Source organism: Lynx canadensis, chromosome A2, assembly GCF_007474595.2.
Source record: "Lynx canadensis isolate LIC74 chromosome A2, mLynCan4.pri.v2, whole genome shotgun sequence".
NCBI classification, from domain to species: Eukaryota; Metazoa; Chordata; class Mammalia; order Carnivora; family Felidae; genus Lynx; species Lynx canadensis.
This window is the reverse complement of record NC_044304.2, coordinates 2,696,493-2,710,507: the sequence shown is the minus strand read 5'-3', so window position 1 is coordinate 2,710,507 and position 14,015 is coordinate 2,696,493. Positions and strand designations below refer to the sequence as shown.

Here is a 14,015-nt window from a genome sequence, read left to right as displayed (position 1 = left end):
GGCTCCCCATCCCCGGACAGGGCTGCGTGTGCCCTGCGGCAGCCGGGGCTGACCCTCATCCCCTCCCCTACCTGCCGGGTGCCGGAGCCTCTCAGCCCGCCTGTGACACTCTCCCCTTTGCCTGTAGCCCACACGGCGGCCGGAGTCCAGCGATGACCGGCATGTCATGTGGATGCATGCTGCCATCTACCCCACGGAGGAGGAGCTCCTGGCCGTCCAGAAGGCCGTCTCCCACGTGGAGCGCGCCCTCAAGCTGGTGTCCGACGTGCTGGCCGAGGAGAGCTCCGGAAGCCCAGAGCAGGAGGGCAGCGAGCACAGGTAGTGGAGGCTACTCTCTGTTCCCAGGGCCCAGGGGTGACCTCAAGCCGTTCTGGACAGGAGATGGCTGGCAGGAGGGCAGAGGCCGCCTCACCTGGGACGGCCTCTGAGCTGTCCGCGGTCTCTGGGGCTTTCCAGCCACGGGCAGAAAATTCCCCAGACTGACGTTTCCTATGGAAGGTGCAGCTACAGTGCCATTCACGAAGGGTTAACGGCATCTGTTTCCTGGTCTGCAGAACGGAGATAAGTGTGATTCACAGGGCGATGAAGGCCCCCCAGCGGGAGATGCCGCTGGGCCCCCATGAATCACCGCGCCTCCTTCCTGTGACTTGGGGCAGGGAAGCCCCTCCGCCTGCAGTCGGAGAGGAAGTCAGCCTTCCCAAGTCCCTTCTCTCCGGGGACTGCTGCTTTGGCTCCTCGTGGAGTTGTCTGGGTCACAGTAAAACGTAACCCGGAATTTACTGCCTGAACCGTTTTCGTGGGTCCGATTCGGCGGCACGGAGGGCATTCACCACCTTGTTTCCAGAACTGCATCCCCCACCGACCCAGCCACAGATCTGCCCCTGCTAAATTCCCGATGCCCTCGCCCCCTGCCCCCCACCCCCCAGTCCCCTGGCTCAGCCTGTCCAATGATCTGGACATTGAGCAGAAGAGGAGACCTGTGGCGTCGACCCGTTTGGGGTCTGGTTGTTACCAGTGTCTGCGCCCTCAGGAAGCGCCTGGGGCTACCTGTGAGTGACTTCCGAAGGGTCAGCCCCGGGCTCAGACTCGGGACCTCCCCTAGGACAGTGGACAGGGGTGCAAAGAGGCGCTCTTTCTGCTCTGCACTGACGCCCTTGCAGAGACGGCCAAACCCCCTCCCAGCTCCGAGGTCTGCCCGGGTGTAGGGTTCGCTCACCGGTACACGAGAGCTGGTCTGGCCCCAGGGTGACCCTTGCCCTCAGCCCTGCTCCAAGGGGCGCGGGGCCGGCTTCCCTGGGCTGGTGCTGTGTGGGGTGCATAGGAACGCCACGCCGCACCCCTTCACGTGACGCTCCCGTGTTCCCTCCGGTTTTCTCCCAGCACACGGGTTTTCTTTCTGTTTTTATTCATTTGCTTATTGTTTATGATTTTAAGTTTATTTATTTTGAGAGAGAGAGAGAGCGTAAGCAGGGGAGGGGCAGAGAGAGGGGGGAGAGAGGATCCCCAGTGGTCCTGCACTGAACATGGAGGCTGGGCAGTGGACACAGGCAGACCTGGGACCTGCAGGCCTTCCTCAGGTCTCCCCCCCCGCCCCCACCAACCCCCCCACCCCCCAGCAGCGCAATGTCACGCATGCCCACAGCACTCAGCAGCTGCAGAGTCGTGTGGCCCCGGGACAGTAGGGGTGGGGACCCAGACGGGTCAGCCTCCACAGGGCGCATCCCCGTGCTGCCCCTGCACGCCCCTGCCCTCCCCCTTCCCTCAGCCTGGCAGCTGCCCTGTGCCCGAACCACAAAGCTGACCTGGCTCCTTTAAGCCTTCACGTAACGCTTACGGCATGCCGCGTGTTCTGTCTCTGGGTTAATTTTCGAAACTTGGAAATGCGTTCTTTACAAGGATCGTAGCGAGCCGTCCTACGGCTGTTCTGTTATTCACTGTTGGAAAGAGCACGTTAGGTTTGGGTGTTTTTCTTGTATAGTGGAAGCTCCCCAACGTGCACAGAAGTTGATGGAACAGTGAGGCCCAGGTGCCGGGGGAGCGCCAGGTGCCGGTGCCCGAACCACGGACTCCACACGAGGCCTCCTCAGTTTCTTGGAAGGAAGCCTTCTGAGTCTGTGCCCTCTAGGATTTCAGTAGCCGTCCCTAAACAGCAAGGACTCGCGATTTAACAAAACCACAACACCATTGTAGTTTCACAGTCAAACAAGCAGGGTCAAAATTTCCGTTGTCCCACAGAGATCAGGATGTGGGTTGTTCTGTTTTACAGCGTGTGTGAATTGGGATCCAGCTTGATTGACGAACCTCTGCGTCTTTTTGTCTACTTGCCCCCCCCCCCGCCCACTCCCGCCCTGCCCCGGCTCTCTGCCCCTCTTCCCGTGGGAGGTGGGAATCTGTGGAGTCTGGTTCTAGCCCCGTCTGCAGCCATTCTGGGCTGGATTTGGCTGGTGGCCTCCCAGACCTGGTCCTCTCAGGCCATGTTGGGCTCTAGTGCTCTGTCGTCCAGAAACCAAGAAATACATAAAAAAACATAAATGGATTTTAAATTTTTTTTTAACGTTTATTTATTTTTGAGACAGAGAGAGACAGAGCATGAACGGGGGATGGGCAGAGAGAGAGAGAGACACAGAATCTGAAACAGGCTCCGGGCTCTGAGCTGTCAGCCCAGAGCCCGACACGGGGCTCAAACTCACGGACCGCGAGATCATGACCTGGGCTGAAGTCGGACGCTTAACCGACTGCGCCACCCAGGCGCCCCAAACATAAATGGATTTTAACAGATCAGGTCCCCTCCTATCCCGAGAAGTGTCACAAAACAAAGAGTGGCAACTCTTGGAGCCTGGTGGGGACTTTGTGTAGACACCCGCCGAGGGAGGGGCCCAGGTGGGGCCCAGCGAGGGAAGCGGCCTCGTGGGGCTGGAACACAGGGACCAGGGGAGGCCGTGTGGGAGAGGATGGCTGCCGCGAGTCGGCCTGGGAGAACTGGGGTGTCCCCCACCTGCAGAGGGGGTAGCACCGGGAGGTGATGTGTTGGGACAGATGCTGTAGTTAGGTTCACACTGCGCAAAGCTGGCCTGAGCTTCAGGGGGGCACTTGGGGACCATGTCCGGATGCCTCGGGGCCTGAGGAGAGAGGGCAGACTCCCGGCCGAGCACCTGGCTGGGCCTCCTAGCCAAGGAGCTGAGGTGGGGGCCCGGTGGCCCCAGAGACGCTCAAGGAGCACAGAGCCAGGGGCCGTGTGGGTGGCGCCATCTGGCTGAAGACCAGGGGCCACAGGGATGGCCATTGGTGGCCGTTTACAGAATGCAGAGCACAGCAGGTAGTAATGCCCGCCCTTACTGAGCGCGCGCAGTTTGCCGGTCTTGTTCCAAGGCGCATGTGCCCGTTTCCCAGATGGGGAAGCTGAGACAGAGGCCCAGCAAGGCGCCCGTGGTTGCGGGAGCGGGGGACCCCGGCAGCACTGCCTTCTCCAGATCCTTTCCCCTGCGGGTCTCACGCGTTTTCGGGCTTGTCTCCACAGCAGCGGCTCCCCCAGAGCTCGGGTCCTGAAGGGCGTGATGCGGGTTGGCCTCCTGGCGAAAGGCCTCCTCCTGCGGGGGGACAGGACGGTGCAGCTGACCCTGCTCTGCTCGCAGAAGCCCACCCACACCTTGCTGCGGAGAATCTCGGAGCAGCTGCCCCGGCAGCTCCCGGTAAGAGCCCGGCCTCTGTGCGTGGCGGGCACTTGGGCTCCCGGCTGGGGCGGCTGTGTTTCCGCGCGAGTCTGCTAGACGCGGACCGGGTTGTTTCTGTACAAAAGTTGACAAGAGGAGGAACTTCGGGGCTCCTTTATAAAACGAGTTTAGGGTCAGACTCAGGATGTCAGTGTCCTGTCAGGGTGCTGACTTACCAGCCACCACAGGGGCAGTTGGTGCCAAGGACTGCACAGGACCCTCCCCCTTCACAGGGGAGACGAGAGGGGACCGCGGCGGGTGGCCTGGGCTCCTCCCCTGGACTGTCTGGGACTTTCTCACCCGAAACAGTGACTGGGGAAGGGCTGAGAGCACGTCATGATTTAAATGGGTCTCAGGTTAAAAAATCAGTTCCCGGGGTGGAGGAGGCTCTCCTTCCTGGTGTGTCTGTCTCTGTTCCTGGGAGAATCCAGCACCGGGGGTCGCGCAGACCCAGATTGGCCCTCTGGGGTCCCCACTCTGGTCAGGAGGTGAACGAACATGCACCAGAGCAAGCTAGCTTCCAATGTGCTGTCTGTGAAGAAATGAAAGTCTGATGCCAAGGAGGGAGCACTGGCAGGGAGGGGGCACATCAGGATGGTGGGAGGTGTGTGTCCCATCAGGATGGAGCTAGAGGCGAGGGGGGGGGCTTGAAAGATGGGGGGCAGGATTGCTGGTCAAAGGCTTGAGGCCAGATGCTTCTGGTAGATGTTGCCAGGTCAGCCTCCAGCAGTTTATACAGAGGTTTGCCAGCCCAGCTGCCCCTCGACTTCTTGAGGTTCGTCCTCAGAGGCGATGCTGGTGCCTCATTATAGTTTTAATTTGCTTCTTTCTTAGCGTGGCGGTAATCTGTGTCATCACGTAAAAAGGGTCTTCCGTGTTTCTTTTCTGCAAACCACCTGTTTTGTCGCTCGCAGGTTTTGTGGGGTTTTTTCATTGGATCGCCGGTTTTGTTGTTGTTGAGCGGCGGGCGTTCTTTACATGTGAAGGCACCTACATGCAGGGTGTTTTCTGTACGCATCTCTACACGTGTGTGCTCCTAGAGGGTGGGGGCTGTGTCTCAGTCCTCCAGAGGTTACAGGCGCCCAGCACAGGGCCTGGCACTCGACCACATTCTTGCTCGTTTACGCCTGCTTCTCAGCTGCACTGACGTGGACTCATGTCACACTTGCGCCCCACAGATGGTGACAGAAGACGAGTATGAGGTCTCCTCTGACCCCGAAGCCAACATCATCATCTCCTCCTGCGAGGAGCCCAGGATGAGGGTCGCTGTGTCTGTCACCTCGCCCCTGATGCGGGAGGACCCTTCCACGGACCAAGGTGTGGCCAGGCCCTTCCGTCCAGCCCCACTCCCCACGCTCCCTGGTGACTGGGGGCCGCATCTGCCTCTGCTCTGGGTGGGGAGGGGGTCACAGCCACCAGCCTTCTGGCACTTCTGTCAGCCCTGGATGCTGCTGGCAGGTAAGAACTGGGCCTTGGGGCAGCAGAGGAAGCAAGGTGGCGACAGTCACATGAGCTCAGAGCACGGTCCTCCTCTTCCCTTTGCCTCCGGGCCTGCACAGACACCTGCTCCCCACCCCAGGGAGATCAGCTGTGCTGGGTCCCCGGGAGCTCAGCTGATTCTGTGTAGCAGGGGCCACAGGCAGCCCCATGGGCCCTAAGGCCTCTCGTGTGACACATGGGGGCCCTAGGGCTTGAGGCCGGTTGGCCGAGAGAGTGGGAAGGGCACTGGGCCAGGCCCGGGGCCAGCAGGGGCCTCAAGCCACTGCTGCGGTGAAGGCCAGCTGCCAGGAACACACCGTGGAGCTCACGGAGCCCCGGAACCTCGTGGAGCAGCCCCCAGAACTGTTTTCCAAACTCCAGTCGTGCCTGAACCCCCTTCATGATTGTTTTGTGACAGCGGAGGGCCACGAACTTCTAACGTTCTCCTTTAAACACTTTTTTTAATGTTCGTTTATCTTTGAGAGAGAGAGAGAGAGAGAGAGAGAGACAGAGCATGAGTAAAAGAGGGGCAGAGAGAGACACACACACAGAATCCAAAGCAGGCTCCAGGCTCTGAGCTGTCAGCAGAGGGCTCGATGCGGGACTCGAACCCATGAACCGCGAGATCATGACCTGAGCTGAAGTCAGACCCTTAACCGACTGAGCCACCCGGGCGCCCCTAACGTGCTTCTTTAAATCAGTTCATTTTTGTCGCTTAAATTTTGGGGGAGCAGAACCCTGAACCATTGGCGGGAACCATCCCCAGTCGTTATGGTCACGTAAGAAATAACCACAGCGGGATGAGACATCGTGAAATCCTAGCTGCAGGCCCCGCTAGGGTTTGCTCAAACACACGAACAAGGGCAGCCTGGGAGCGTCAGGCAGTGTGAGCGATCTGAGGCTCCTAGACGGGTGGGCAGGAGGGCGCCCCTCTGTGTCCCCCACAAGAGTGTCGGGCCCCAGGCTGGCTGTCACCAGAGGGCGACACCGGAGACGAGATGCCCTCCTCCCAGACCCACCCCGGACGGTTCCATCTCAGCCTGAAGCAGTGGCTGGGCTGTGACCCACCCGTGGGGACACTGATGCGTGAGTGAAGCTGTGTCCCATCGCCTGACCTCTGTGACCCGGGGCCTCCCGGAGCGAGGGGCGGAGAGCGTGAAGCAGTGGAAAGACCGCAGGAAGAGGCCCCTGAGTTTCTCCCAGATGCGGGGCCTTTGCCCTCGAGGACGGCACCTGTTCCCGTCCAGCCTGCTCTCTCCCTTGCTGTGATGCACACGGAAGCGTCTGGAAATCTGGCTTAGTTCATAGTTTTCCATCTGAACTGTGATTTGCCAACCGAGGGCGTCAGCACTGAAGGTGCTCGGTAACCAGCATTGCACTCCGTCCTCATGGGAGCTCTCCCGCAGAGGGAGAGCATTTCCGCAGAAATGACTTCTCTGGTCCTTGCGTGGCCTGGAGGAGAGATGGTCTGGAGCCCGGTGCCTTCCAGATAACAAGATGATGCCCAGGAGGGGCCGGGCCGCGTGGCCCAGGGAGGCGAGGGGGGTGGTGAGGGGTGCCGTGCCCACATGGCCCTTTCCTTCTAGAAGGAAGGCGGGTGCCTCAGCCTGACCCAGAAGACATCCTGAGCCCAGAGAAGTGCCTTCAGTCCCTGGCCGCCCTCCGCCACGCCAAGTGGTTTCAGGTCAGGGGGCCGGAGGGGGCCTCCGTCTGTGTCCCGGCGCTCGAGAGGGGCTTTGAATGCAGCTGTGGGAGACAGCCGTCTGCATGGCTACCCACGTCTCCTTGCCAGGCACTGACCCGACAAGACCCTTGTCAGAAACATAAAGGGAGTGACCCGGGCTGCTCTGGGGGATGGCGGGTACTGGAGGCTCCGAATTGGGCCGGATCAGTGGGTCTGTGCCACACCCAGAGTCCCTCCCGGCCAGCCTCACTCCCCAAGGGTCAGCCCTTGTCCCCGAGGCCACGAGCGCATGGCTTCCTGAGCTAATGGTGTACTTCTTCCCCCCCCCCGCCCCAGGCTCGAGCCAGTGGCCTACAGCCGTGCGTGATTGTCATCAGGATCCTTCGTGACCTCTGCCAGCACGTGCCCACCTGGGGGGCCCTGCCGGCCTGGGTAAGCAGCACCCCGTGGCTGGCCCTGCCCTGGGGAGCCCCCCAAGGGCCTCCAACAGCCTTGACAGGCCTCATTTTCTCTGAGACAGAGGTTCCCCTTCCCAGTGTTGGGCTTTCCGAAAAGGGGCCCAACTGAGCAGCCAGGAGGGGTGGGTGGGGAGGGGGCGGCCTAGGGGTCCGTCGGGGCCAGGAGGAGGCCTGCTGCGGAGCACAGCCTCATGAGACTGCCGTTACCTTGAACCGGCAACCTCACAGGCAGAACCAGAGAGCACGTGAGGCAAGGGTGCCCAGGACTGGCCTCGGGGCCGCCTGGTGCGTGCCCTCCCTCTTCCGAAGGGGAGACCCCCATGGCTCTGACAGCCCCTGGCAGTCAGTCCTGGGGCCCGTCAGGGGAGAGGAGAGAAGACAGAGGCAAGGGCACCCGTGCCCCCAAACCCCAGGTTGCCGTGCTGTGTCCGTGCACCTGTCGGCATGTCTGAGTCTGCCCATCTCATTTACTTTGGGGGACGTTTGCTTTCCATGTGCATTTCTGCTCCCAGCATCTCTCCCCCCGCCCCCAGAGCCGTGCTCTTGCACAAGTAGACCCTTCCCACCCTGGCCTTGCCATCCTTGGCCTCACTCACCCGCGAGGACCGTCTCCCAGACCAAGGGCTCTCTCTGCCCAGTGTCCAGAGGAGGCAGGCGCTGCTCTCGGCACCACTCCTTTTGGGACACGTGGGTCCATTTGGGCGCCGAGAGGGCCCCGCATTCCCCAGGAGCCCGTTTCCCTGTAAATCTAGAAGCACCCCCCCAAGAGAATACACTTGTCCTGATCCCGCCCCCAAGACCCCCCCCACTGCTCCCCACAGGGAGGGGGGGCTCCCTGGGGAGGGGAGCATGCCAGAGCAGGCCAGCGGGTCATCTGACCCTTACTGAATGCACGAGGGTCACAGAGAGCAGTTCTTCAACCCTCTTGACCCTGGTTTGCAGTGTTACTGTGCACAGGGTTTGCCGATGGAGAATCGGGAGGCGGAGAAGGCGCAGAAACCTGCCGGCAGCCACGCCCTGGGGAGGCAGAGACGAGGCCCCAGGGACCACCCTCCTCCTCAGAAGTCAAGGATGGGTGGGGGTGAGGGACAGTGCTGCTAGGGGCCTCCGTCCCAGGGTCTGCTGGAGACCCCGTGCGTCGCAGCTGTCGCCTGGGGGAGAGTCCAGCTGGCCCAAGTGCTCTCCTCTGAGGCACGGCGTCGTCTTTTCTGTCCCCGCGGGGCCCAGGCCATGGAGCTGCTGGTGGAGAAGGCCCTGAGCAGCACGAAGGGGCCCCTGAGTCCCGGGGAAGGCCTGAGGCGTGTCCTGGAGTGCGTAGCCTCGGGGATGCTCCTGGCAGGTCAGTCCCGCAGGCCGGGGAGCCCAGAACAGTAGAGCAGGTGTGGCAGGCACAGAACGAGCCACTTGCAAACCCTGGGAGCACTGTGCCAGGCAGACAAGGGAAGGGAGCCGGACAGACACTGCATGTGCCACAGAAGCAGCGCAGGGACGAGGGTCCAGGGTCCGGGCAAGGGAGGGGCCCGCCCTGGGGCAGTGCGGCCCTGGGGCAGTGCGGCCCTGGAGAGCCCTGGGAATGTCGGGAAAGGAACCAAGCAGGGTCGCAGATAACAGGCGTCAAAGGGAGACAGTGCGCTGAGCCATCGAGGTGTTAGATGCAGAAACGGGGCTTTCCCGTCATTTTAGGGCATAGGATGGTGGCAGGTGAAGTGACAGGAGAGGCCGTGCAGGGGGCATGTGCTGCCGGCCCGTCCTGTCCCAGGGCTCTCCCAGGCGCACGCAAGGGTGTGGCTGGTGCACGCTTGGGGGCAGTGGGTGGGCCCTGCGTGGGACCCGCCCAACCGCGGTGGTGGTCTCTTCCCCTGGGTACTTTGTCCTTTGCGGCCCCCACCTCTCCTCGACAAGATGGGCCTGGGATCCAGGATCCCTGCGAGAGAGACCAGAGGGACGCCCTCGGGCCCATGACCTGCCAGCAGCGTGAGGACCTCACGGCCAGTGCGCAGGTAGGACAGCCGGCCCGTGTGGTGCGTGTGGCTCCCAAGTCCAGGCCAGCTCGGACAGGACGGGCGTGGCACCCGGGTCCCCGCCCAGGTTGTGGCTACGCATGGACCCGGAAACGATGTGGGGTTCCCCCTCCCCCTCTCCTTCCCTTTGTAGAAACAGGTGGCCTGTGGGTGACGGGGGCAGGGCCAGCCTGGCTCGGGGCCGAAGCTGCCATGACAATGAGGCAGGTGCACACCTGGGGCTTTGCTGGCTGGGACTTTCCTGGGTGTTCCGTGGCCCCACGTCTCAGGGTGTGACGACACCCAGCCATGGCCTCCAGCTTGGCCCGCACAGCCCCCCGCTGTGGCTTCCCTTTTGTTAGCAAGTTTATCTGTAAGAAAGCCTCCCCGTGGCACAAAACCCACACGGACCCTGGCGCTTACGAACTGCCCTTAACGGGAAGAGTCAAGTTGCTCACGGTCACGGCCGAGTGGCGATGCAGGACTTGGAGTCCCAGTAGAGAGCCCAGAAAGGGGCTGATGCTCCGAGGGCTTCCTGGGAACGTCCTGCCATCGGCTGGCCCCAGCTCAGTGCGCTTCCCCAAGCCCGAGCGTGCCCCGAGCTCTGTGGTTGCTGGAAGGGTGTCGTCGAGGACACCCGGTGAGCTCGTGTCCGCGCTGGGCCGTGGGTGCAGGGCCCGCGGCGAGCAGTGGGAGGGTCCTGACTGGCCGTCTGCCCCCAGCACGCCCTGCGCTTGTTGGCGTTCCGGCAGATCCACAAGATCCTGGGCATGGACCCTCTGCCGCCCCCCAAAAGCAGGCCGGGGGCGCGCTTCCGGAAGAGGCTGCGGGAGGCAGGAACCGAGGCCCAGAAGGGTGAGGTCCCCAGGAAGCAGGGCCGGCAGGGTGGAGAGGGGCCCGCGTGAGCAGCGTCCCCCGCTGGGTACGCCCGGACGCGTCCTCACCGCAGCCGCTTCATCCCGACGCTGGACGGCCGTGTTCTCCTTTCCGGAGCGATCTGTGGGTTTCTTTAAAAACACTTTGCTTAAATCCTCCTGGAAATCACCTTATCCCGGGGTGAGGGCCCCCGGGGCAGCAGCCGGCACCCGAAGGCCCGCCCCGCGGAGGGCTGGCAGGTGCAGCACAGCGAAACCCTGCCGGCTTTGGGCTCACCCTGTGGCCCACCAAGTGTGTGGCCTTCCGGAGCGCTCCCTGCGGATGCCCCAGCCCTGCGTGGACTTGAAACCACATCACAGGGACAGGCCAGGGAGAGCCGGCGGGTGGGGCCGAGCCTGAGGACGCACCCAGGCCGGGATCCCCCGTCCCTGGGCCCAGCCTGCCCCAAACACATCCCCCCCACCCGCTCCAGACCCCAACCTGGAGACGCCCCACCCCAGAGGTCTGCAGGGCCGGAGCTGGCATCTTCCCGGCCAGCGTCCACCCTCAGGGAGGTGGGAGGGCCCAGTGGTGGTGAGGATGCAGGCTGGGTGCACCCCTGGCCCCCCAGAAACGTCTGTGACCCACAGTCTGCCCTGACCCCGTACCACCGAGTGCCTTCTACTTACAGCGGGAGCTGCTCGGTCACTCCTCACGCACTGCCCCCCCCCCCCGCCCCGGGTGCAGCAGGTCTGGGTCCGGGCCTCGTGCAGGAGCCCGGGTGGACGAGGGGCAGCCCTGCCCAGTCCTCCCTCTGCGCTCGAGCCTCCCTGCCCAGTCGCCCCACGGCACTGAAGGGGAAAAGTCTGTCCTTGGGCCGAGGCCATCTGTGGTCAGTTGAATCCTTAAATTCCGCTTCGTATTTAGGGGGCAGTCTGAGTGCGGCTTTGTGTCTGGTGTCTCCGTAGAGCCACCTGAAAGTTTGCGAGGGTGGGGAATAAATAAGTGATGTCTCATGGTGTGGACTGTGCGGTCCTTGCTCGGGGTGCGGAGCCCCCGCTGCGCCCTCCCGCCGCCCCCTCAGGGCTCCGAGCGGGGGTGCCCGGCGGCCGGCATTTCTCTCTGACACGCAGGCCGTAGCGTGAGCGGCGTGCTGCCCGGAGGCTGTGCCCCCGTGTGTTGGTCCCCCGGGCCATGCCCACCCCAGGGTGCCCTGGGGACCCTCCCCGAGGAGCACTCATTTTGCACAGGCCCCATGACCAGTCAGGGAGCCTGTCTTGGCCTGGTCCTAGAAATGATCATCAACGGGAAGGCTGGGGGCCCAGAGGGCTTCCTAGAGAAGGAGGTGGCCAAGCTGAGTTGGTGGGGGGGCTCTCTGCCTGTAGGTCCCCTACCAGGAGTTCCCCAGAGTTTTCCCAAACCCTCGTTGCAAACCTCAGGGGGCAGAGGGGGGTTCAGACGGGGAGACTGGGTCACCGCTGAGCTGCTGACAGCTTCAAGCCCCCAGGGCGTCCCCAGGCAACGGTCAGGCTCCGGGGAGGGGAGCGGGGGTAGCGTGGGCCTCCGGTGGGGGTGCGTGTGTCAGAGCGCGGGCTGGGCGCACACAGACCCCCTTCTCAGCCCCCTGAGGCAGGCGAAGCCCTGCTTGGTTCTCACGGGCACGTTATCAACCGGAAACAGGAAGCAGCCGGCCAGTGCCTAAGCACTTCCACCCCCCCGGGAGGGCAGGCCCCTCTCCTCTGCCTCTGCCTCTGGGGCCCTGGGCCCCCTTCCTGAGGGAGCGGCCCCCTGCCTCCTACGGGCAGCCCAACAATCCCTAGGAGTCAGAGCCAGCCCCTCAGCCGGTCCTGGCCGCGGCCACGGATGGGGCACAAGGGATGGGTCTGAGGGAGGGTCCCGACATCCTCCGCCTCCTCCGGCGGTGGCTCTGCCCTTCGCCCAGCTCTCCAGGCTCACCACCACCACCACCACCACCGGGGAGTCCTCCTGGGTTCCTGTGTGCTCGAGCCCAAGCCATCACCGTCGGCACTGTCTCTGCTTGCCACTCGCAGTGGTACTCTGCTGCTTCAGTCCTCCAGCAGTGGGAGCTTGTGGTAAAATTCAGGCGACTCCAAATCCCAATGAGGCCCCCCAAAAGCCCACCTGCCACCCTCTCCTTCCATAACGCCCCTTCAGAGCCACCAGTCTCTTGCTGTCCTCAGACCAGCCAAACCTGTTCTTACCCCAGGGCCTTTGCACATGCTACTTCCACTACCTGGTAAGCTCTTCTCTGACCCGTATGGCCGGCAACTCCTCCCTTCCCTCGGTTCTCCTCCCAGATGTCCCCTCCTCCAAGAAGACTCCCTGACCACCTCTCCCTGTCACATAACTATATTCGTTTTCTTTATACCACACGTCACTGATTAAAATCACCTGCCACCCACCTTCCCCCAGCGACATGAATTCTCTGTGGGCAGGAAGCGTACCCACTCCACCCACCGTGGGTATCCCCCGGGCCAGAACAGACCAAGTGCAGGGTGGTAGCTCAGTGAATGTGTCACATGCTTGAAACTGTGCTCCGGCACCCCAAGGGGAGTCTCCCTGTGAGAGGAACGTGCCTCCTGGCAGTGAAGACCCAGTCCGCGTCCACCTCATCCCAGGAGACCGTTGTCACGGTTTGGCCGAGAGGCTTCCGCTAAGGCAGGGGCAAGAGGACAGAAGGAAGGTGGCTTCGCCTCTGCAGCGGAGACGTGCCAGATGCGGTCGTCACAGCTTCGCGGGGAGCCCCGTGTCCTGCCGCCGTGACCTGCACGCAAGTGCTCGCGGACCGGCTTCCTCCCTCAGATCCTGGCAGGGGGGCAGCTCGGGGACACCTCATCACCCACTGTTCGCTGGCCCACCCCCGGCTCCTGGGGCAGGGGGACAGTGTCCTCAGCACCGGGTGGCCTAAAGCCAATCCTGCTGACAGGGAGTTAAATCTTTCCCCCTAGCAACTCCCGAAAAAAATCAAGCAGTTGGTTAGCGAAGCACCGGGTCCAGATGGACGAAGCGTCTGGGCGACTGAGCTTGCCGCCGGCCCGCGGGGCGTCTCTTCCGGTCTCTCCCCTGCAGCCCTCTTCCCACCGGCAGGGGACCCCGGAGCCAGCCCCGTGGCAGGCGGGGAGGCTGGAGAGCAGGCATCCCTGGACCTCGGGCTGCAGGATGCTGGCGGGCGAGCCCGGTTGCTAGGAGACAGCGGTGAGTGTGGGAGGGATGACGCGGGCAGTGTGGGCAGGGCTGGAGCCGCACCTGGCGGGCGGTCCGGGGAGGACAAAAATGGAAGCCGGCTCCATCCAGAGCCGCCGGCAACGCTGACCCGCGTGAGAAGCCGCCGTGTCCCTGGGCCGAAATGAGTCGCGCCCCAGGGGTGCAGGGAGCATCTCCGAGGCTCGGCCGGTGTCGACAGCGTTTGGGGGGGAAATGCCAGCTCCACCTCTCCCAGGAGCCCCGTGTCTCTCCTACGGTGGAGCAGGCAGCCTGGGTTGGGGGCGGGGGGGTCGTGCCCCGTTCGTGTCTGTTCAAGTTCTGCACGTAAAAAAAAAAAAGAGTTGGGATACGGGTACTTGCACCCCCCACGTTCCCAGCAGCAGCATCCCCGGCGACCCAGTGGTGGACACGACCCGAGTGCCCGTCAGCAGGTGAATGGACAAGCCCACTGTGGCCCACCCGCCCAGACACTGGAATAGTACTCAGCTTTAAAAAGGAAGGGCGTCCTGCCACCTGCCACCACGCGGACAGACCCGGAGGTCACTGTGTGCAGTGACGGAAGGCAGACACAGAAGGACACGCCCCGCGTGACCCCCTAGAGGAG

General features: G+C 63.0%; 1 protein-coding gene across 1 annotated transcript in view; it reads left to right on the top strand.

The window, feature by feature from the left end:
• The window catches only part of ZFR2 (zinc finger RNA binding protein 2), a 43,034-nt gene extending 31,756 nt beyond the window's left edge, over nucleotides 1-11,278 (top strand). Inside the window, exons 12-19 of the mRNA XM_030336854.1 lie at nucleotides 128-318; nucleotides 3,518-3,689; nucleotides 4,889-5,027; nucleotides 6,776-6,873; nucleotides 7,210-7,305; nucleotides 8,559-8,670; nucleotides 9,234-9,331; nucleotides 10,054-11,278. Coding sequence (XP_030192714.1) covers nucleotides 128-318; nucleotides 3,518-3,689; nucleotides 4,889-5,027; nucleotides 6,776-6,873; nucleotides 7,210-7,305; nucleotides 8,559-8,670; nucleotides 9,234-9,331; nucleotides 10,054-10,236 — 1,089 coding nt within the window. The 3' untranslated portion in view covers nucleotides 10,237-11,278. The remainder of the gene's footprint in view (nucleotides 1-127; nucleotides 319-3,517; nucleotides 3,690-4,888; nucleotides 5,028-6,775; nucleotides 6,874-7,209; nucleotides 7,306-8,558; nucleotides 8,671-9,233; nucleotides 9,332-10,053) is intronic.
• Nucleotides 11,279-14,015: the final 2,737 nt, after the last annotated feature.